Source organism: Talpa occidentalis, unplaced genomic scaffold (genome assembly GCF_014898055.3).
Source record: "Talpa occidentalis isolate TD23 unplaced genomic scaffold, MPIMG_talOcc4v2.1 talOcc4.5, whole genome shotgun sequence".
In the NCBI taxonomy this organism is placed as follows: Eukaryota; Metazoa; Chordata; class Mammalia; order Eulipotyphla; family Talpidae; genus Talpa; species Talpa occidentalis.
In genome coordinates this window covers 121,941,471-121,966,861 of record NW_023604861.1, presented here as the reverse complement: position 1 = coordinate 121,966,861, position 25,391 = coordinate 121,941,471, and the positions used below count along the sequence as shown (strand labels likewise).

At 34.7% G+C, this 25,391-nt stretch overlaps 1 protein-coding gene across 5 annotated transcripts in view; it reads right to left on the bottom strand.

The window, feature by feature from the left end:
* Nucleotides 1-25,391, bottom strand: part of MEMO1 (mediator of cell motility 1) — an 81,884-nt gene that overhangs the window by 9,077 nt on the left and 47,416 nt on the right. For 4 of the 5 annotated variants that reach the window (XM_037528267.2, XM_054701220.1, XM_054701221.1 and 1 more), the window contains 3 exons: nucleotides 23,268-23,379; nucleotides 10,441-10,583; nucleotides 2,138-2,214 (listed from right to left, as the gene is read on the bottom strand). In XM_037528267.2, the coding sequence (XP_037384164.1) occupies nucleotides 2,138-2,214; nucleotides 10,441-10,583; nucleotides 23,268-23,379 (332 nt within the window). The remainder of the gene's footprint in view (nucleotides 1-2,137; nucleotides 2,215-10,440; nucleotides 10,584-23,267; nucleotides 23,380-25,391) is intronic. The other variant, XM_054701222.1, reaches the window with a different exon arrangement.

Genomic DNA, 25,391 nt, shown 5'->3' with positions numbered 1-25,391 from the left:
AATTGTTCATCATTTTGGAAAATCAAGTCACCCAGCGATGTAACATAATAATTTCAGTCACAAATATAAAATACTCACTTAATTTTGTATTTGACACTGTGTGTGTATCATTATGTCTTCTAATACAGTTGTATTCGGGCATTTTTATTATTTTATTAACCATATATAGATGTATATATAAATTTAATATAAATTCATTTTACTTCTTTCTCATATTATAGTTAGGGGAGTCAATTAAGTATGTAAAGGGGTTACATATCAATTCATTCATTTGAAAAATATTTATTGAGCACCTTCTTATGTTCTAATACTATGCTAATCATTTTTGGATACAATAAATACCCTAACAAAACTGTAATAAATAAAATATTTAGTTTGTTAGAAGAAAAAATAGAGTAGGGTAAGGTGGCTGGGAATGCTGAATGGGTGGGATGTAGAATGCAATTATTTAAAAAGGTGGTCAGTAGGCCTTACCGGGAAGGTAAAGCTAAGAAAAGCTGTGAGGTAAGAAAGACAGTTAAATGCAACAAAGTCAAAAAGCTCTTACTGAGAAACAGTATGGGGAGCAGTGTACCCACACTACCTCCTAAATATCTCTTACATCACTATATTGTCATTGCTTCTTTCTAAGTCTGCTGGATGACTAGATTTTAAGTTCCACTAAGTCAGAGATCATATTTTCTCTTCCTAATATCTCAGTACTTCAAATAGTACCAGACTCAAAGTAGATACCCATTAACCATCTGCTATATAAAGAAAATAATGACAGACCCATAAAATTTCTCTGAACAATTGAGAATTAAATCTTAGAAAAATATATTACAGCTAAAAGCCAGAAAAAAATTAAATGACTGAAATGACAACATTAAAAGAAAACTGAGCGAATTAAAATCTAAACAAAATTATAAAAGTAAAAGTATTTGGGCATAATTAGATTTAAAGTAACAAGATAAATTCAAATGATAAAATTCTCCTAAGTAAATTTGCATTTGACTCATAATACAACATACTGCATGATACGATCTACCTTTAGTTTCAGATCCAGATTCCACACTAAAATGTTTTATGTACTTTAGACAAAACATTCTTATACTAAAACATATTCATAAAGCTTTTTACATGGTAGTAAAGTTGATTTTAACAGATCACAAACTTAAAAACTGACAATTTAAAGGCAACTGAGAGACCAACCAACACTCCAACCCTCTCACTTTACAGATGAAAATTGAAGACTAGAGAACTGAAATGTTTTGTTGAAGGTCAGAGTAAGTTAGTGATTTATCTATTTTCTTTCTTTCTTTTTTTTTTTTTCATTTTTGCATAGAAGACTGGGTGCAGGCCAGAAGTACAGGGTCGGGAGTGAGGGTAAGGGGATTCACCAGAGACAGAGCAGGGAGCAGAACACATGGATTTACTAAAACACACTGTTAAGGGGCACAACAGGCAAGGCAGGAAAGATCTGCTGCACCGTATGTGGGTTAGCTCCCTGGCCCTGGCTGGGGATCGAACTCAGGCCATAGCGGTGATAGCGATAAGACTCAACCCCTAGGCCACCAGGGAGACCCACTATGTTATTTTTCTATATTATTTATGAATAGATAGCAAATTTATGTCTTTGTCTTTTCAATATTAAATCAAGAACTATGACTACAATATCACTTCAAGGGAAATGACAGAGGATCCACATATACTGTACTTGAACTAGGTAAGAATAAAATAGTATTTTAAAATTCTACACTTAAAACAACAAATTAAAATTCCACTTTTTAAGGAAAAGTTCAAATGGCCAAAAATAGAATTAAATCATAAACTAAGAATTTACTATGGCTGTTGTGCATAACAGGAATTAATTAGCATTACTATTATCCCTAAAACTAAGACACTTCCCCAAAAAGTATAAGTAAAATCTCTTTTCTTAAATAGTCTCAATCAAAATTAAGATAAAAAGAAATTTCTAACAATAGAAGAGGGATTGTTCTTATACTCAGTATTCGTATGATTATAAACTATATTTTGCATATTTAAAGCTAGGGAAAGATCAGGCTATTGTATATTCAACAGATTAAATCTTAAATCACTAATCTGAATTTAAAAAAAGAAACCTTAGAGCATTAAAACCCACACCTGAAAGACTTACCATTTTATCTAGATGTTCAATGGATCTATATATCTCCCCCTGGGATTCATCATAGTAACTGTAACGGAACCTTTGACCTTGAAACAAATATCATGTACAAAATAAAATAGGGAAAAATTAGAAGCTAAAAAGAAAGCAAGAGCTTACCAAATAATTTCAATTCTCATGGAAGGCATAGCACAGCTTAAGCCTCTGAGATGATCATTCCCAAGAGCCCTTGTACATAAATATAAAAGGCATATTTGGGAAAGTAATAAAGAAATATGTCATCAGTGGTTTATGATGTTAAAAACTATTTCAAATTGTAGAACCTTAAAGTCATGAGCAATACAAAAGACAAAGGAAACAAACAGCTTAAATGTTAGAAGCATTGTTAAACATTATATCAGTCTATAAAGGAAATGAACCCAAAGAATATGACTCAAGAAAATTTGGTTTAAGAAAACCACATCAATGTAACAAATCAATGAAAGCTTAGTTTTTGCTGTACAAATTCAAAGATTTTTGTCTCTTACTGAAAAAAGAAATGTTTAGGTCAGAGATACAGATGGCTTGTATGATTTTTTTTTAATGAACTCCATAAAAAATTATCTCATTTTTGGCAAAACTTTCTACCTAGAAAAGGATCAGTACAGGTGCCTGATGTAATGTGTATAAGATGCACAAAAGGGTAAATGTAATAAATTGTCCTACCCTGACATAAAATCTCAATAAGGGTACAAACACAGAACATTCAATATTTAGCTGTTCACCAAAGAACAGAGAGAGTAAAATGGAAGAAGTTTAAAAAGAAAACAGAAAATAAAAGGTTCAGGAAATAAATTTTGCATCCTACTACAGTCATATGAAAAATCAAGACCTAAAAATATTCATAATTATGGATTGTCATTCAACTGATTACTAACGACCCCTTCACCAATACCTGTATTTCCAGAACTCATAACATTTATTTTTTTCTTATTTCCAAGATTCACCGAAATGCATTTCTAATGGTATTAAGGTACACCAATCATGTACACACACAGTATATGTCTTGCGTTTCATTATTAGAGCAAAGTTCACATATCTAATTATTTTCATACCTGATGAGGGTTTCTCTGGCTGTTTAATTCTTAATTTTAAGTTTTCTGTTTACCATCTTATAAATAACAAGCAGTACAAACAAATTTTGTTGTACTCTTTTCAAACAATCACACATCACAGTTCTTGACACTTCATTTACTTGTTGATACTGATTATCTTGTTAGTCACGTTTCTATAATATACCACATTCCCTTAAACTGTCACATTTTAACTTTTAAGATATATTAATATGTACAATTACTCAATGTGACTTATTGTCTTCTAAAAGCCACTATGAAATCAATACTTCAACTTACAATTCATGGTATCCTAGACTCAAACAATGGGATTCTAAGACAATTAGCTCCTTTCAGAATATAAGAAACTTCTTTAATAAATATTTAAAATTATTGCATGTTGCTGTAACTATGAAATCCATTACTAAACCTTTTACTAAAAAAAATTCTGACAATTCATTATTCAAATGTTCCTATATTAAATACCTTATCAGACCCTTCTTTCAAAATTTAAAGTAAAATATAGCTTTGTTTTCCCTTAAAGAATGCTTGTGTTTCCTCCAACCAAACAACAAGAACTACATATACAACTGGCCCTGTTTTTCCTACTTGTCAGATGGCTGTCACAAAGCTCAGTGAAATCTAAAGTCTGTCACAATAACTTGATTCTATTTATTGGTACTGAATTTCTTAAAGCTTTTTTCTTTAACAAAGCTACTCAAACTCTTACGTAAAATGAACAATAAATAATCTTACACAAGAAAATTCTGACTCACTGTCAGCGTAATAAGAGTAATATCCTTAGATGAAATCAAAATGAATTCTTTGAACCTGAACTGCTTCAGGTTTATACTAAAGCATTCTCTCTTAGTTGCTTCTGGAGGCTGATATTAGTGTTAGCTGTCAATAATCCCTGTGATAGGGACATGACTTTCTTGACTGAAGACTGTTACTCTCAGATGCAAAGGAAAATGTATGAACTTTGTGATAGCTACTTTTGCTACTCAAAAGTCTTTTCTGCTTTATTTGCAAGTTCTGTTGTTTCAAATGGTTGAAGTTGCTTAAACCTGTCTTAATCACAAATGAAAATGTAACTTTTAAAATGCTGTTTTGCTCATATGGACCATTCTGAATGTAACTGTCATTTTAAAACTACTTCCGAAATAAGTATACAGAATGTCTGAAATACTTTAAAATACTACATCAACATGTTATTTTAATACTAACAAAATACACAGAAAATTAACTTAAGCAAATGTTTAATATTTTGCTATCTACTTTTTAGTAGCACCACACACATTTAGTAGAATCAAGTAGAAAAACTTGACGAGCTCTAAAGACTCTATCAGTTAAGAAGCTAAAGGCACATGACATAACTACAAAAATGGGAATGTAATAATACACTGAAAAAAATCGTGTAACAACTCAAACTGTTTCATGAAAATTTTTTTTTATTGTGCAGATTTTTAAAAATTACTTGAATAATTCACATTGGTCCAATATACATAAGGAAGCATCTAATTTCAAGAAAAATAATACTATCTTACCCTATGTATGTATGTGCATGCGTGCACACACATAACTTTAGTTAACCACCACTTGGAATTTGAGTTCAAAAGGTCTGTTTCTTATTAAAAAAATAATCTCATGATTTTATTTAATAAGAAAAGACAACATTAGCACATCATGCTGATCATCAATTCACCTTTAATTATATATTAATTGTTGATTTCAAACATCATTTCAAGTATCTCAAGAGCAGGTTTATTTTCTTTTACAGTATTCCTCACATTCGGTAAAGCTTATGCTTCTAAACTGGGAGCAAATACAGTAGTCAATGTACCTGGAGAATGGGACTTGTGTACGTTTATAAATATGAATCAAGCATATCACATAGTAAGAGAAAATTACTTACCTGAAACTTATCCTTTCAGAAGGTACACTGGGAAAATGGATTCTTTGAGCCCCTGTTTCAACTCCAAGTATGAGCTTTCTAGCTTTAAGAGCCATTGACACTGCCCCTAGGGGCAAGCACAAGCTTTGGAACTCCCCTAGTGAGTATGTCAGTAGTTTCTTCAGGTGCCTTCCCTCAGTTCTTTCAAATTCAAAAGATGAGAGGAAAAATAACCCAAGAAAAAAATCCTGTAAAGCAGAAACCTTACTCTTTGAGGGAAGGAGGGTAGCTCATTTGTGAATCCATTCCAGAGCACGCTTTCTGAGAAAAAGAAATACAGGTAAGTAATTTTCCCATCTCCAAAGGTGACTGGTGATTAATGAGTGGATTCACAGAGTGTGGAGAATAAGCTCCAGGGATGTCTGTTTAACACACAACAATCAACTAATGAGGACAAACATAACAATGAATGGTACAAGAACCAACACTACTTTTTAAGTACCTCAAAACAAGAAGTAAAAAATATGTTAAATTCCTCAACATTAAACTATACACTAGATTGCAGAAATAAGTAATGAGCTTGGAAAGTTGATCTATAAAGCCCCCAAAAGATCAGTGAAGACACACTTTCAGACACATGGCCAGTAAAAACTGCACTGCTATACATTCACTTAATCACTGTTTACATGTTAAAACATTTTCAAATACTTGAGTTACATCTCACCACAAACTGTGAGATAGCTTGCTAGTTCATTTATACTAATGTCCTAAACTGGGGATATTCATTGCTGAAATCACTTTGAAAAAATGTATTCTATAAAGGAAATATTATCTAAGTAGCATCAAATAAGGTAATCATTTTATAAACACAATACTATAAATAATCCTTTCAATCTGAAGTCCTATTCATAATGTGAAAGTATAAGCCGTCTCTCAAACTTACAGAGGATCAAAAACCTAAATGTGAAATTTTATGTACAAATATTTGTGAAGACAAATATGAAGGCCTAGATAAGATAAATTTCAGGGATTAGCTAACCTTTTAATATTTTTAAAAAATAGTAATACGCCTGTACCCAAGAGACTATTAACAGAAAGGACTATTAACAGAAAGGAGGAAGAATCTGTATAAAAAAATCACTTATTAATAATATTAAGCAAGAAATGTGAATAAAGCTATAAACTTTATGAATATTTAGGGAAATGCCACTTCAACAGCTGGCACATACGCTGGGCAAAAAAATGTAAACTTAGACAAACATAAGATTATAGAAAAAAATCCAGGGCCTCCCTGGTGGCACAGAGGGTTGAGGCAGCCCTGTGAGGCTGTTGGCAGCCTCTGCAGCACCAGTTCGATTTCCAGCCGGCCGGGGAGATTCCCACATGGCAAGGCAGACTTCTCCTGTCACGCCCACTGCTTCCCTCAGCAGTGTGTTTCCGTCAGTCTGCCTGTTCTGCTCCCTGCTCTGTCCTTGGTGAGTTCTCTCACCCTCCCACGCCTCTGGCCTGTACCCCAGTGCTTGTATAAATGGATAAATCTTTAAAAAAAAAAAAAAAGAAAGAAAAATGAAAAAAAAAAATCCAAAATTGCTGAAGTCATATTTAAACAAAATAATTTAACTTAATTAACATACCAAGTAAATTTATTAACATTGACTTGCACTTTAAACAACCATAAAAGGAAAATTAAATGAAAGCATGGATGCACTTTTAAAGAATCAGTCTCTATTAGATCCAGTTTCAGTAAGAAATGTCTTGGAAGTTAACTGAAAATTATGACAATGAAAGCCAACAATAATCTAAATGTGGAAATAAAAATTTCAGGAAGGTCATATAAACACAAATACTAACAATAGCTGCTATTATGGAGAAGAGCAAAATTGAAACCTAGAAAAATAGAATAAAAACCTTACTAATTATAAAATCTAAAAAGAGTCCAGACAAAATTCTCTTTCGTGGACCCCGACTATAGCATGGGAAACTAAATTAGTAAAGTATGAGAACATAATTACCTAACCATGAGAAAAATCAATTATTAGCAGCAAATGTCCCTTCACTTATTCCACTTTTTCTGAAAGCAGAAGAATGAAGTGAGGTGGGATCCTGTGAAATTAACATACTATCAGGCTGAATCACTTACTGTCATATGTATAGCTAAAAGTAGGAGATGAAATGTAGCCAAGGGTGGGAGGAGTGAAGTGAGGGGACTGAAAGAATGGGCATTACAGAATCTAGGTTTCTTGGCTCATCTCACCCAAAAAAGAAAACTTAAAAAGTCCTTTAGACTTCTTACATTTTGTCTCTTTAATGTTTCTTTCAAGTCTAAATAAAAATCACTTGGATCTGAAGATCATTTCTCTATAATCAAAGAAATAGCAGAAGGAAAAAAGTCTCTCTTACAATGAACAATGGCTAACAGATAAGGTCAGCAGGCAAAATCCTTCCAAATACATAAAGGTCTCCCAACTCTATTACCAGGTTTCACACTTTATTTTTTCAGAAACTGAACAAAACAAAGAGAAACAGCAACTAGAAATGAAAAATGTAGTTACTTCCAGCTCATTATTATACAAAACAAAAAATTCCATGTATATGTCTGAGTGACTTGTCAGCTGTAGCATAATCAATTAAGGGGTTTTTCTTCAACAATCAGTTATTTAGAAAAGTGAAGTGTGTTAAGAGCCTAACTCACTGAAATTTTAAGATTGTATGTACCTGAGGACTGAATTCCGCCTGTGAAATGATTTAGAATTCAATGTTATGATTATTTGGGTATGGTAAAATCAATCTTTTTTAAAGAGAAAAAGACACTATTATCTTCTAGGAAAAAAAAAAAAACAACTAGATATTTGAAGTGGGAAAATAACAGTCTTTAATTTAGGAAAGATGCCCAATGCCACTGGAGTATGAATTTAAAAACTATGAAACTTAATTTCTAAGTAAAGACAATATAAACCATAATTAGTGATTCATATTACTTCAATAGGCATGTAAAATAGAAAATAAATCCTATTGTACAGGAATCACAGTTACAATTACTATTATAGATCAGAGGCCACCAATTTGGGGGCAGTGTTCATGCCAACATACCTTCCATTAACCCCAAACCTCCATCAGATTTCCTAGCAAGAATTAGTAAAGTGCTTTTCTAAGTACAAAATTAATACTTAGTCAGTACTGTTAGTGATAGCAATAATAAGAAAATAAACACTTGGAAGAGTTCTACTACAAAACCACCAAACATAAATATAAAAATGTATTGCTCTCTGAATAATTCCCATGGCCACCATTTATCAATCTTTGGAAAATTTTGAGGTTATTTTTTCACTATTGTCATGAGGAAATCCTTTTAAAATTTAAATAGCAAAATGATCAAGATCAGGAGAAAAATGGCTTAAACATTTTTCTGAGAATTTAAGTAGAATGTAAAACAAAATTCATTTTTCTCTCTCAACAAAATACTTAAATATAGTAGTAGACTAGGATTTATTTGCTTTAGAATTCATTAATGAGATAAAAAGGATGCTTCCACAAAAAAGGGAAATATGAAGATATCCACTGATACTTCATGTGAATTTATGTTGTGGGTGCACAAGATGCCAACCTACAGGGAGATCTTATACTCTACAGAATAATATTAAGAGAACAAATTATTTAGATCATAAAGTGATTTAAAGTGATTCAATTAACAATCCTATACATGAAGAGGTAGGGGGCACATGCTTCAAGAATATTTAATTTCTAAAACATATGGACATGCTTTATTAACCAATTTAAACTCACAATGCTAAGAAAATAGCCCTTTTTTAATAAATTAAATTCTTTCATTTTTTTTAAGAACAGCTATTAAATCAAACTTCAGAATTTCCAAGAGAAAAAGAACTTTCAGGTATCTACCTAGTACTCAGATCTAAAAAATATATTTATATTCATAAAAACTAATTTCTGCTTAAGGTAACAAAACTAGCCAACAGAATTTTTAAATAAAGTCTCTTAAGGAGTTTGACAAGGCAACACAGATACCTACATAGCCTTAGTTAGGCCTTCACAACACTACTGACATTTTGGGCGACAGGATAATTCTTTGATGGGTGAGATATTCCTGTGCATTATAAAAAGTTTACTTAGCAGCTTCCTTGGACTCTACTCATTAGATGCCAATCGCATCCTCACCATCCACCATCACCTCAGTTGTGATAACCAAAAATGTCTCCTGACATTTCCAAATGCCCCCTGAAAGGACAGTTAGTTCCAAATGAGAAAAAGCTGACTTAAATAAATACACTTATCTACACCACTAGGGAAGATGGTTCTCTTGAATTGAAATCTCAATGTCACTCACATTGCAGAGGTAAGAGAAGAAGAGAGCAGCCTAACTAGTGGGGATAAATGTTGAATCAACTATGGCAATCAATCACTGGTTAAGACATGTAGTGGTCAGGGTTCCCTACTATCCATGAGGATGAAATTCTGGCCACTCTAGCATTCCATCTTAAAATGTATGGTTTTGTTCCTTAACATTTCTCCAAAATTAAAGAAATAACTGAAGAATGAACAAATACTGGCATCCTTAAACCAATGAATAAATGAGTCAAAGAGATGTGCTAAAAGGAATAGGATTCAGAAATATTTTAGAGCAGTAATGGACAAATGAAAGCAAACTGTATCCAAAGAATTTAAAAGCAAAGTTTACTTTAAAAAAGTGTCCACGGATGTCTCACTTCCTAAATCCACTGTGAAGTTTCCTTATTCTTTTAATTCACCATAATAATAAAAATCACTTCAGAGTCCTTACCCTTTATAGACCATGATCAGTGAAGAACACAGTGCTAATAATAACTAACATGTTACAATCTTTAGAGGGTAGATCCACACTGATAACTATGGTAAAATTTAAGCAGTAAAGGAATAAAAGAAACAAAAGATTAATTACAGAAAAGAAACTATGGAAAAGGACTAGCAAAGCATACAGTGCTAAGTCTACACTCTAAAGAGGAACATTTGTTTTATCCACCAAAAAGCTAACTTCAGAGAATCTACTACACAACTCTACCTGAACATGAGGTTAAATGATCTTAATTCCCACTGACATTAGTGTCTAAGCAAGGATGCCCTCACAGTGTGAATCCAATTATACCAGTCGCCTTTGGAAATGTATCCATAATCCACTATTATAATCTGATCCTTTTTAAATGACAAAAAGTCTTTTTAATTCACTTTCAAACTTTGCTGCTATAAGTAAAACTTCCAAGGAAAGTGATAAAGAACTGAAAAGATACCTTTAACCACAAGTATACAATATCTACCATAAGTTAAAATCTAGAACTTACCCCAATGGCAGAAATCAGAAGAAACCACAAAGAGATTACTAGGGTCCGCTAGATATTTACTGAAGAGTTTTCCGAATTCCTGTTCTTTTGACTCACTCAGAGCTCCAACCAGTACAGGAATAATGGTAAACTCATCCTTATGGCTTAAAGAAAACAGAAAAAAAAAGTCATTTAAGAAGTTTAAGAATAAAAATTATTTTCCAGTGTGTTGACACTAAAAAGTGGAACATTTATTAGTAGTGGTAAGGATAATAAGCATAATATTGTTGAATTCTTAAAATCTATAAATTAAATGTTTAAAGAGGACAGTTTCAAAATATGAGAGGTACAGAATACTAAAAATAGCTATTAAAGTTACAGAAATGTACAAAACTTCTTTTGGTAAACAAAACTACCTTACTACCAGGTCTAATAACATCTTTAAAAATAAAAATAAGCCCATCAAATCATCACCAAGTCTTCTCAACTACCCATCAAAACTACAGCCACCTGCCTAATGTTTTCACAACTTTAAAAAAGCTTTAAATTCTTCCTCACCTATTTTAACCCTACCCTACTATAAATACCACCATTTCTGCCACTTGTTCTACAAACCTGCCAAGTGAAACCTAAAAACTTAATCTTGGCTTCCCTAAGATTCGCCAATTGCACCTAACATCTATGCCCATGAACAAAAACAGGTCAGTCTGAAGATACAACTCAAATTTCACTGGCATCTAAGGTGGACACAGAAGTCAAGGAAGTGGGTATTAATTCTAACAGGAAGAAAAAGACACCATGCTCGCCCATTATGTATATGGCATATCCACAAATCCCTTTTTCACTTTACAGATTTTGATAGATTTATGGAAAAGGAACAGAGTAGATTAATAAAGGATAACTATGATGAACTATGGAAATAGACACATTAACTCAGACCCTTTTAAAATTTTCATTGTCGTGAAATTTTACTAACATATACTCAGTGTTATTTATATTCTAAAAGATCTCAGATTTGGAATTTTAGAAGTATGATTTATGGTTGTCTGACTTGTTTTAAACAGGATTTTTTTTAAATCACCATTATAATAAATGCTTTTTAGTATGATAATCTGGCACTTAGCTGATTGTAGGACAAAGAGAATTCATTAAAATGCTTCTAAAAACACTAAATTTAAATAATCCCCAAATAAATGTTAGGCCAGCTTCATAAAGCTAAATTCAGGGCACCCAAGCACCTCCCCCATAAGGCCCCCTTACCCTTGTCAATTGCGAAATAAACAGATCATACAGATCTCCAGTCCCTCTGCAATGCAGGGGCTTCTTGGGCAGAATCTGCATCTATGGAGTAAGAAAAAAAGAGGAAGCTGGCAGAGGAAGCTGCCATGGGATAGTTCTTTCTCTGACTTTTAACATTTGCTTAACAACTGCATGAATGAATGGGGGCTCTTCAGTAAGGTAAGAGCGATTATCATTTGAAAGAAAAGAATTTGCGCTCTAGCAAAAATTCAAGAAGATTGTTATAAACTGTGCTAACCTCCAGTACTACCTATTATAATGAATACACTAAGATCATCAGAATCTACGAATACTTATGGTAGAGAAGCAGTTATTATAGATAATAAACAAGAAGTCAAAAGATATGGGCTCAAGTACTATCACATACAAATGTTAAGATCATGAGTAAGTTACTAGCCAAAAAACTTATTTCCTTATCTGGAAATCATGATTACAATATCTATTTCATAAAACTGTTACAAAACAAGAACTACTATAGGAAAAATATTTTGTCAACAACTGCTGGCTCACTCTGAAGAAACAACACATGTCTACTCTGCACCAGAGCCACAAACCCATTCCAGTAACCTAAGTTTGACCTTGCAAATCTATGTAGAAGTCAAAGACTAAAACTAAAAATCTAAGGTTTAAATCAAGATTCATCCATCCATTTTTTTTAATTACTTATTGGTCTCTAGCACCGCAAGTATAATTCGAGATCACAGCACTTGGACTTGAAATATAATAGTTAAGTTTCAGAATCCCAGTTCTGAAGTTGGTCTTTTCCTTTGAGTACTAAATCTTTCCCCCCAAAAAACAAATATAAAGATCAAATTGTCAAAAATAATCATTTCATGCTCTGTAAGTCAACTAAAGGAGAAAAAACACACACACAACACAATGAGAAGTTACTCATGAAAAATAACTGAACTTCATGCAAAGAACAGCAGAACTCTGATATCTTCGTGTAACAGGGTGGTGCCCAGATAAAGGGGAGATTCCAGGTTCCTTGCCCCACCCAAAGAAGGGTGGAACTGAGCAGTTGGAGAAGAAGCTGGAGAGGTGACTGGAGAAGAAAGGAAGCAGGATGGAGAACAAGAAGGAAACCTGAAGGAGGCACATGTTGCAGAGAGATGTGGAAAGAAGCTGCATTTGGTTTTTGGTCCTGGACTGTTTGAAGCAAATGTGGGTGAGAGACTTGTGGGGAGGTTAACAATGGCAGCTTTTATCTTGATTTTGATTTTGCTCTTGTCTGGCTGTTTCTGACCCTTTTCTATGGGTCCCTGCTGGAGTGTGCTTTAGATCTGTGGCAGGCTTTGGGGGCTTGCTTTGGGCCAATCCTGTTTGGCTGGACTTTTACCCATGAGGGGATGGGTAACTTTGGGTGTTTGATTTAGAAACTATACTCTTTGTCTTTTTTTGTATTGTTTGATGTAGTTTTGCAGAGTGTGGGTTCCTTGGGTTCACTCTGGGAAAGGTTTCTCCATGAGACAGAGACATTAGTTATATTTAAAGAACAGGTTTATTAGGGAAAGGGAAAGGGACAGGTGTGCTAAGAGAGGCCTGCATGGTTGCAGACGGGCGGCCTTGAAGAGAGCTGCCTCCACTGAGGGAGGTCAGTGAAGATGTAACAGGGTGGTCCCCCTTTCCTGGGTCCCCAGGAAAGGGGGACCACCCTGTTACAAAGAGAAGTCCTGGCATGGTACAGATCATGCGCAGCCAGAAAACTGCTGCCCTGCAGAGGGAGAGAGTTGTATAGTCACAGGTGGGCAGTGGGAGTGCTGCCCTGAGTCTGTTCAGAGACTGCACTGACATAGTCCTTTTCTCTTCGGCGGGTGTCACTCCTCCATGGAGTGGCCTGCTTGTTGCTGATATTGGGTACCAGGCAAAATTAGAAAGCGACCAGAGATTCCAGGGTGGACCCAATCTCCATATCTTTCCTCTCAGGTCTGTGCTCCACTCCCTCTAGCATCTGATCCTGCTTGGGTAGCATGCCTTGTGATAAGGCACTGGTATCTAAGGGTCTGACCTCTACATCTGGGTTAATGGTCATGTTATTCTCCTCGACCCCCACCTCCTTGTGTGAGTCAGGTCTGGGTCTTGAGATACCTCCTTTCCAGTTTTTCTATTCTTGTCCTCCATCATTGTTCACTAATTTTATTAAAGTTCCTTGCTATTAAAGGTCTTACATGTTTTGTCTTGATGCAGCAGATAGCAGAACCTATTTAAAACAGTCAGATTTGGGGGTTCTGGGCACCCTCCCTCTCCCTGGCCTGTAACATTAGCAACTGTTTCCAACCTCTCCCTGATTCCACTATCATCGTTTTCCCGTAAAGGTGAGAGGTTCACAAGTTTCACTGCCAAAGGATGATGACTGCAATTTGGAGCAGAGAGCAGAAAACCCAACCCAATAGGAAACAGAAAATTCTAACTGTATCAGTTGAGGCAAGCCACAAACTTGAAGACTCCTTTGAAATTTAACAGAAAGATCCTAGGAAAGACAGAGCCATAGAGGGACTTGATAAATTCATATACTCTAGAAGAAGACAACTGATAGTGTAGGAGAGCTCATAAGGTCCCAAGCTCCCCACAAAATGCCAGCTAAATGAAAGGGTGAAAGCATGCTCCAGAGAAAGTGGAGACCTGAGAAAGACTGTTCTCACCACAACTAGAGATCTATATGCATATGCAAGAAGACCAAAGAAGACCCCATAGAAAGTAAAGGAGACAGGCCTCCCTGGTGGCACAAAGGGTTAATACGCAACTTACGAAGCTGTCCACAATCTCTGCAGCATGAGTTTGATCCCCAGGCAGTCAGGTGCTACCCACATGGCACAGCAGACCTCTCCTGACTCGCCCGCTCCTCCGCACAGCAGTGTACTTACGTCAATCTGCTTATTCTGTTCCCAACTCACCCCACACACACACACCTCTGGCCTGTATCCTAGCTCTTGTATGCATAAATAAATAAATCTTTTTAAAAAAAAGTAAAGGAGGCAAGTTTGAATATGGCCTAAAATTTGCATGCATTCCACAAACATACAATCCACCAACAGAAGGTGAAAATCTTAACATATGCAAGCACAACTTTCAACCAACTATGAAAACACGGAGCAAACTCTAGAAAGTCAAGGTAAAAATATAAAAAAGTATTTTTTAAAGCTGAGGAGATACATCCATAGTCATACATTGTGAGAAATTCTGCAGATACAGTTCATAAAAGTTACCTTTAAAAAAATGAAAGAATGAAACAACCACCACCACCACTAAAACTTGAGGAAAAAAACAAATTCGAGAGAGAGTTGGTAGAATATACTGTGTTTTATAAAAGTCCACTTTCAAGAAAAAATTATGAGCCATAGAAAGAGGGTACCACTGGGGGGTAATGTACCCAGTAGAAACTATATCCAAGAAGGGCCAAGTATTGGATTTAGCAAAGACTTCAGAAACAGTTTATTATAAATATGTTTGAAGAAAAAACGACTAAATAATTAGAAAATACCAACAAAGAACTGCAAACTATTAAAAGAAACAAATAGAAATTTAAGAGTCACAAAGTACAAAAAGTAAAATGAAAAACTTACTAGGTGGTCTATAGAACAGAAAGTGCTATTACATAAAAAGAATCAATGAAATTAAAGGTAAAATAAATTAACTAACCCTAAAAGAAAAAGAAATTGTAGAAAAAGGAAAAGAACACTGGAGACTTAAAGATAACTAACACACCAAGATGTATATATTCCTGAAATGACATATTAAAAATATTTGAAATATTTTACAAATTTTATGGCTGAAAATTTTACAAATTTTATGAAAATTATCAATCTACTGACACAAGAAACTCAACAACCCAAAGTAAGATAAGCACAAAAAGATCCCCACTAAGAGACTCTAATGAAACTGATAAAAACCAAAAGAAGAAAACCTTAGTTCAGCAAAAAGAAAATGAAAATTACTTATAGAACAGTCTCAACAAATGGTACTGAAATAACTGTGTATCCATATGAAAGAAGTTTACCTAGACTTTATCATACCATGCATGAAAATTCAAACCATAAAAACTAAAGTTATGACACTTCTAGAACAGGGATCAATAACCAATTTTTAAAGGGCCAAAAAATAAATATTTCAGGTATTCTGAAACATACAATCTCTGTAGTAACAACATACATAGACAATATGTAATTAAATGGGTATGATTATATTCTAATAAAACATTTATAAAAACAAGTTATGGGCCAGAGGTAGTCTGCAGGCTGATTCCTGTTGGAAGAGAAAATATTTATGACTCTAGATTAGGAAGAGATTAAACATGATACCAAAACCAGAATCCATATAAGAAAAACTAAACTGAATTCATCAAAGACTTTGCTCTTCCATAGACACCTTTAAAAATATGAAAGTTGGGCCTCCCTGGTGGCATAGAGGTTAAGTCTCAGCACTATCACCACTGCAACCTGAGCTAGATCCAGGCCAAGGATGTAGCCCACATACGGCACAGCAGACCTCTCCTGACTCAACCACTGCTCCCCTTAGCAGTGTATTTCAGTGGATCTGACTATTCTGCTCCCCACTCTGTCTCTGGTGAATCCACACATACACCCACCTCTGCCCTACACCCCAGTTCTTATATGCATAAATAAATGATAAATAAAAATAAAAATATGAAAAGACAAGTCATATAATGGAAAAAAATCCTTGCAAATCATAAAATGAAAAAGCACTTGTATACAAAAATATACAGTCTCTTAAAACTTAGTAAAAAAAATCATCAAATTAAAACTCAGGAAAATACAGATATGTCACAAAAGACAGAAAAATTACTAATAACCACATGAAAAGTTGTCCACTGTGAGTTGTTAGAGAGATGCACATTAACAGCACAGTAACGGTACATTAAACACCTGTCAGACAGTTGCAAAGACAACAAAAACAGATACTGTGCAGAACATGATGAAACTGGAACCTTCATGCAATGCTCTTGAAATACAAAAATGATGCCAACACTATGGCAACAATCTGGCTAGTTTCAATCCTAAGCACTATTCAAAAGAAAACATACCTTCACATAAAGAAGTCTTACAAGACTTTCAAACCTTAGAAGAATATTCGTAACATTATTCCTAATAACTGAAAATGGAAATGATCCAAATGTCTATCAACTGATGATGGATAAACAAAATGTGTTACAGTCCTATAATGGAATAGTTATTTAGCAATAGAAAGTAATGAACTAAAGATCAAACTACAACACAGATGAGCTTCTAAAATAGCATGCTAAGGGCCTCCCTGGTGGCGCAAAGGGTTGAGCACAGCACTATGAAGCAATCTGCAGCCTCTGCAGCGCAAGTTCGACCTTTGCGTAGCCAGGGAGCTGACCCACATGGCACAGCAGACCTCTCCTGACTCGCCCGCTGCTCCCCTCAGCACTGTATTTCAGTCAATCTGCCTGTTCTGTTCCCCACTCTGTCTCTGGTGAATCCTCTCACCCTCCGTACCTCTGGCCTATACCCCAGCTCTTATATGCATAAATAAATAAATCTTTTAAAAAATGAAATAAAATAGTATGCTAAGTAAAAGAGGACAAAAAAGATATTTTGTGACTATTTACATAATTTTTCTAGAAAATGAAATCTATAAAGACAGAAAGCAAATAAATGGTTGCTTACAGAAAGCAGTAACAACTGGCCTCAAATGAACACAAGTTGTTTTTTTTTTCCTTGGTGATAAAAATGTTCTGAAACTAGACTTTGAGAACAGATGCACAAATACATAAATTTACTAAAAAATCATTCAATTGTACTATTATGTGGCTGAATTTTATAGGCTGTAAATCATATTTTTTTTAAAGATTTATTTTTTTTTTAAAGATTATTTATGAATACAAGAGCTGGGGTACAGGCCAGAGATGCAGGGGGTGAGAGGACTCACCAGAGAGAGGGGGGAACAGAACAGGCATATTGATGGAAGTACATTGCTGAGGGGAGTAGCAGGCGAGTCAGGAGCAGTCTGCTGTGCCACGTGGGTTGCTCCCTGGCCAGCTGGGGATCGAACTCATGCTGCAGAGGCTGCGGATTGCTTCACCGTGTGGTGCTTAACCCCTTGCGCTACCAGGGAGGCCCTTATTTATTTTTTTATACCAGCACTGGGGTACAGGCCAGAAGCATGGGAGGGTGAGACAATTCACCAGAGACAGAGCAGGGAGCACAATAGGCAGAAGGACCGAAGTACACTGCTAAGGGGTGCAGCAGGCAAGACAGGAGAGGTCTGCTTCGCCATGTGGGAATCTCCCTGGCCAGCTGGGAATCGAACCCATGCTACAGAGGCTGTGGACAGCTTCACAGAGCTGCGCTCAACCCGCTGAGCCACCAGGGAGGCCCTGTAAATCATATTTCAAAAAACATAAAATCTATCTTTGTAACTTGCAAGATGTACAATCTGCAGCAAGTTACTTTAAACTATCTTCAGCCTAAATTTTGTCATCAGTAAAAATTGAGTTAGTAAGACCTGACAAGGTATGTTAATAAGCCTCTTTTTTCTGTGTTGTGCCATATTTTAAACTATGCTGCAGAAAATTAATATATCTAAGATATGAAACACACTAAAAGAATTTTAAATACCAGAACTAATAGTGGAGTATATTCTCCTTAAAATCAAACAATATCACATCTTACACCAGTGAGAATGGCACATATTAAAACAACTGGCAAAAACAAATGTTGGCGAGGATGTGGAGAAAAAGGAACTCTCCTGCACTGCTGGTGGGAATGCAAACTGGTCCAACCACTATGGAAAGAAATATGGAGGTTCCTCAAAGTGCTAAAAATGGAGCTTTCATATGATCCAGCAATTCCACTTCTAGGTATCTACCCAAAAGACACAAAAACATTAATTCAAAAGACACCTGCACCCCTATGTTTATTGCAGCACTATTTACAATAGCTAAGCTGTGGAAACAACCCAAATGCCTAAAAATAGATGACTGGATCAAGAAGATGTGGTATATATACATAATGGAATACTACTCAGCAATCAAAAAAGATAAAACTCATACCATTCACAGCAACATGGTTAGAGCTAGAAGGGATCATGCTCGGTGAAATAAGCCAGAAGGAAAAGGAAAAATACTGGATGGTTTCACTAATAGGAGGAATGTAGGGGGTCCAAATAAGGGATGAGGAAAAAAAATAATTATAATAAAGTAAAAAGCATAATCAACAGGCAACTATAAACCAGAGACATTCTGCAGGGAGGGAGGTGGGGATTGGAGCAAAATGGGGTGGGAAGAGTACAAGGGACTATGGTGATGGTACACACGTGAAATGGTGGTGGGAATTCCATGGGGACTATACCCAAGATGATAAAGCATACGTTGTATAAAAATGAAGAATGATGTAAAAAATATATAAAATAATAATTTTTTTAAAAAATCAAACAACAGCACTGCATCACCCACCAGTGCTTTCAATGGTATAAAGTATGAAAGGTCTAAATTCTAATGCAAAAATGCTAATATAAAGATATAATTCTAATATAAAATTCTAATTGATAAGAGAACAATTTAATTGGCAGTGTTTTTTATTTAACTGGTGGTAAATAAATAATTGAAGTATTAAAACTGGTAACATTTTCAATTAGATGAAATACTATGTATAAATAGCTATTTGCATATCCTTTCTCTGGCATTAATTTGGACATTTCTCCCCTAAAAGAGGAATATGAGAATTTTCTTTTCTTCCAATTTCCCAAAAATTTTAAAAGCAGCTCAGTTTTTCAAGCGATCATAACGTAGCCAATAAGAAGGAAAATTATCCTAATACCTAAGGTGCTGAGGCTATTGCCACAATACCACTACATTATTTATTCTCCACTGCTCTTGTAACAGACAAAACTAAAAAAAAAAAAAAAAAAAAACCCAAACCCTAGAAATCTGACTACAGAGCTGAGGCGACCAGAGCAGGAGAGTGGACGAGTGGGGAAGACACCCAATGGACTACCGTGGAGGATTACTGTGAGTGCTGTTAGTAGCGGTGGGGGTGATTTGGCATTAACATCTAAAGATGTGAACCTGTACCTCTAAATCATACACAGTGTTGTAAACCAATATTATCACAATAAAAAATAATGAATTAAAAAATATCATGTGGCATTATAAATTCATCAGATATTTAATTTTTAAAACATCCTCATATGATTATTAATAATAGTGAAAAACGGAGAAAGTTAAATGTCAACTGATTGAAGTATTAAACAGAAATATACTAGAAAGTCCTAAGTACACAAACAATATGAAGGAGTAAAAAATGACATCGAAATATGTTCATGACATGAAAAGCAGTTAATGAAAAAAAGAACATTTAACCTCATTCTTGGCAAAATATTTAAAGATAGTATTGAAAATGGAGAAACAGTTATTAATTCATTCAACAATTACTAAAATTCTTTTATGTATCTGGTACTGTGCTGGGCACAGAAAAAACAAGGTGAACTTGCTGCCCTCAGGTAGGGAGTAAATTAGGAAACCACCAGAGAAAGAAAATCAACTTATAAACAAGTAATCACCCACCCAAACCATAATTAAGTAACATTCTCTGTTCTGTGGTTAGGTTTCTTGGAGCAAAAATAGCTATAAGTTTCCCATTCTTCTTTCACTCTCTAATGGGAATATCTATTATGGCTGTCTCTACCTACCTCAGATGTATATTGAGTGAATTTAGGAGTAACTTTCCTTCTTAGTTCACAGGTATCCAGAGCAAGAAAAGCTGCACCTAAAAAGTCTCATCCACATCCCAACCTAATACAGATCCTAAGACAATGGATTTTGAATAGATCAGATGAGCTCTCTAATCATCTTAAGAGGACTGAAGAGATGTCAATTGTCCACTAAGAAAGAATAGCAATAGTCCATTTGCAATGAGGAATGCCAATAAGGACTGCCTATTCATACACACTACTTCTCCCATTAAGAAGTAGAACATATTTCTGTCCCTTAAATCTTGACTAACACTATGTTCTGCATTGAAAATCAAAATGCAGTGGAAATAAGGGTATGTAGTTTTGAGCCCAGGCCTTAACAGGGCAAAAAATTTCTATTTTTGTTCTCTTGCTACCCTGAATCACCATGTATAGAAATCCAGACTATCCTTCTAAGAGATACAAAGAAGACAGAAAAGGTCCTGGTTGATGAACAGGCCACCTAGAGAACAAATAAAGAGTCTCAACTAAAATTCAGCACTACAGTGATCTTGGATTATTTAGTTCCATTCAAGTCAGCTCAAGCCAGGTCTGAGACTTGCGTCTCAGAACAAGGTGTGCCCTGACCAAACCCTGATCTAAAATTTTTGATTATTAAAATACCTGTGATTTTGGGCCTCCCTGGTGGCACAAGGTGTTAAGTCTCAGCACTATGAAACTACCCACAGCCGCTGCAGAATGAGTTCGACCCCCCACCCAGGGACCTAACACATAGAGTGCAGCAGACCTCTCTGGTCTATACCCGCTGCTCCCCTCAGCAGAGTATTTCAGTGGATCTGCCTGTTCTGCTCTCAACTCTGTCTCTGGTGAATCCTCTCACCTCCTTTCCCTCCCTCGCCCGGAACCTCTGGTCTACACCCCAGCTCTTCTATGTAAAAATAAATAAAATTAAAAATTTTAAAAATACTTGTGATTTTTTTTTAACAATTAAATGTAATGGAAAACTGAAAATGTACTCAACAAAGACTACAAAGAGAAAGGAAAAGTACTAGGTACTTTCTAAGAGTAAGTATTAGGGATCCCAATGTAGTTGTAGTAGGAAAGATTTTGTTGAGGAACGACATATTTAACAACCATTACTTAACACAATTTAATAGGGAATTGTAAATAGTAATTTTGTTGGTTTAAGTTTCTATTTTCCAATCTGCATGTTGTACTTTTGAAATAACAATTAAAATGTTACCCTATTAAAATCTCCTTAAGGATAGTGTTGATAACTTACACTTCTATTGTACTGCAATTTATAAAGTCTAAATTATATTTTCCCATCACAAAATAGGCAAAACATTTCAATGAATAACAAAAGTTTTCTATTGTCCAATGTAGGTGAAGAATGGGATATTGTGATTATACTAACTTGTCCAAAAATAAAAAGTATATATTGGTTAAATAATTTCTCAGGAATTAGAATGCATAACAGAAAATTAACCTAAAATTATACCGCTTATAACTTATTATCACACTGATAATCGGAAACTTCTTTAAGCTTAAGTAATTCCTCACAGTTACTGTAAACTGCTATCAAAAACAAGACTGAAAGAAATAAAAAACAGAATTAAAGGGGAAATGATCCCACTGCAAAAAATGGACTAAAACCAACATGAAAAAATTATGGTAATTGAGAAGACAACCACATTTGGGTTAATAAGAAATCCACCATATGAGCATTCGTGTGTGAGTAGACGGTAGGAGATACGGCAACGACACATGATGGGAGAAATCAAATACTGTACAAAAATGAATATAAGAAAAATTTTAAATTTAATTAAAAAATTTAAAAAAATAAAATAAAAGCGCTAGGGAAACAACAACATGAAAAATCTACCATAAAAATACAAAAGGAAAAAAAATCCAGCTTAACAATATGAAAAAGCCTTGACTTTTTTCACAAGAGTATGAAAAACATTTGACTGGCCACAAATACATTAGCCAGTAGTAAGCCTCATCAATATAAAAAATGTTACTGCAATCTCAGACTTCATTAATGTATTTAAGTTAACAAATACTTGCTGTTAAACCTACAATGCACTATGTACCTTATTAAGGGAATACAATAACAAGATCCAGGAAAGGACCAATCTAACCATATTTAGAACTAGTCAAACCATATATGGACTATTAAATCCACACAAAGGAAATGGTTAAAAAAATTATGTAAATATGACCTACAAAAGGAAACATTTCTAATTTGAATACCACCCTAAAAGGAGAGCAATCTCTTAAAAAAATTATTTCATTTTGCCAAAACATGACTACTATGTGATGAGTATTGTGCTTAGCAGTGTAGTTAAAGTGAAAAACAAAATAGATACCTTCCCTGTCCTCACCCTACTTATAGTCTAGTGAACACCCTATCATGGAAGAACTTTAACAGGTACAAAATAATAATCTGCCAAGCATATTATAAAAAGAGATAAATATACTTTGCAGAAGGCTGAAATAAATGACCTCCAATGTTAATTCATATCTAAGATTTTATTATTACTTACAGCTCTGTACCATAATACAATAGTAACTGCTACTCTGAGATAAATGTCTAAAGAATAAAACAATATGCAAGCCGATATACACAAGATTTTAAATATTTCTGCTTAATAAAAATAACGATGTCAGCTCGTATGTTCAGCCTTCATAGGTAGACTATTCAAAACCAACTTCAATCTACATTAATAAAATACAACCTCATATTTTAATTTCATTTCAAGTAGTAAAATTATAAATCTCCTTATCCTAAGATTATCTCACCCTAGTTAAATTAATTCCAAAGAAACTAATAGCTATGATTTCACTGGGATTTCTTATATTAATCAATATACCTTTCCATGGCTTTAGCTGTATAAGGCAAATGCATTTCAATACTGTGTTCATCTTCATCTGTCTGCAGAGACATGCGTTCAAACATTCCTGTTTTCCATAGTTCTCCATAAACTAAAAAGATTTCAAAAAACAAACAAATTAATGTATATCCTTATCCTCTGATATTCTGTTCATTAATACAAAATTATGTTTTAGTAAGAGACAGAAGCACCACATAATATTCTACTTCAGTTCAGTTTAATTTTTAAAGAAGAAAACAACTAGTTTTTCACATAGCAAACAATAATACATGTTATGACTTACTCAGCATTTTCAATGTTACACCATCACATAAAAACTAACTAAATTTTTCATCCATTTCTTTCATTATATCTAAAATCACCTCTGGGTAGGCCTTTTTTTGACCTTTTTTTTGTTTATTTTTTTCATTTGTGCATTTTTCACTTTTTTTTTAAAGATTTATTTATTTATATGAGTGCTGGAGTACAGGCCAGATGCGTGGGAGAGTGAGAGGATTCACCAGAGACAGAGTGGGGAGCAGAACAGGCAGAATGACTGAAATACACTGCTGAGGAGAGCAGGGGGCGAGACAGGAGAGGTCTGCCGTGCCATGTGGGATTCTTGCCAGCCAGCCGGGATCAAACCCACGCTGCAGAGCTTTACAGTGTGGCACTCAACTGCCTGTTCCACCAGGGAGGCCCTTTTCTTTAACTTTAATTAGTATATACTACAAGAACATTGTAGATTAGAGCTACAAGTATGGAAAACCCACTGGTCTACTTAACTCGTGATTAATTATACAGTTTATGAGTTTTCTTGTTTAATAAAATACATGAAATTCTTATTTCATATCTCAGAGTCCCGCCAAACTAAGAATAGAAAATTTCAAGTAAATATCATTTTCCCTCAAAGTTAAAAGTTAAGTTGTGGGACAGAACAGAATATAAATTTACCACAGTAATATAATATAACTGATCTTAAGTTGAAATAGTATTAATTCAGAAGTTTCTGGTGAATTATACTTTAAAAAATGGATAGGGCCTCCCTGGTGGCACAAGGGGTTGAATCTCAGCACTATGAAGCAATCCGCAGTCAGTATAACACGAGTTCCATCCCTGCCCAGGGAGCTGACCCACATGGAACAGCAGCCCTCTCCTGTCTCACCCGCTGCTCCCCTCAGCAGTGTATTTCAGTGGATCTGCCTGTTCTGGTGAATCCTCTCACCCTCTCATACGTCTGGCCTATACCCCAGCTCTTGTATGCATAAATAAATAAATCTCCAAAAAATAAAAAAATTAAAAATAGATAATGTATAGCAAGAAAATATTAAATTTTTAAATGATATAGGAGTATTTTTAAAAGTAAAAAAATGACATAGGATTCTTTATCATAGAATCAATGATTTTATAACTACATCCTTAGAAGTAGAAATAGGGTATATGACTATCTTCAAAATTATGTCTGATTAAAAATTCTCCCTTCTTAATGAAAGGATATTCAAAACCAAAGTTTTCTGAATTTCCCAACAAGATTTTAAAAATAAATATTTTATTTAAAATTACAAGATAAAAACATCCCGTACAGCCAACCCAGGAAATAAGGTTAGTAACACTCTGAATTTCATTAATAATGTACATTTTAACAGACTGCCGATACTTTATACTTAGAAAAATAGGTTATCATTTCCTTTGCAAATGACTTCTTTCATTCTACATTAAGATATATTGCAAAATTTCTTGGAACAATAAGCACCTAACATACTTAAAAATATAATTAGATAAACTGGAAGAAAAGAAGTTCATAAAGGTGATTACTTTTGGGAATATAAACTGAAGTCAAAAAAGAAAATTCAAGTCAACTACAGATAACGTGTACATAAGCATTTGTGACACTATTCTCTAGATTGCCCTGTGTGTTTAAAAATTATGCTCTCCCAGGCCTCCCCGGTGGCACAGCAGGTTGAGTCCAGTGCTGTGAAGCTGTCCACAGCCTCTGCAGCGTGGGTTTGATTCCCTGCCAGCCAGGGAGATACCCACATGGTGGGGCAGACCTCTCCTGTTTCCCCCACTGCTCCCCTCAGCAGTGTTTTCCTCAGTCTGCCTGTTGTGCTCCCCACTCTGTCT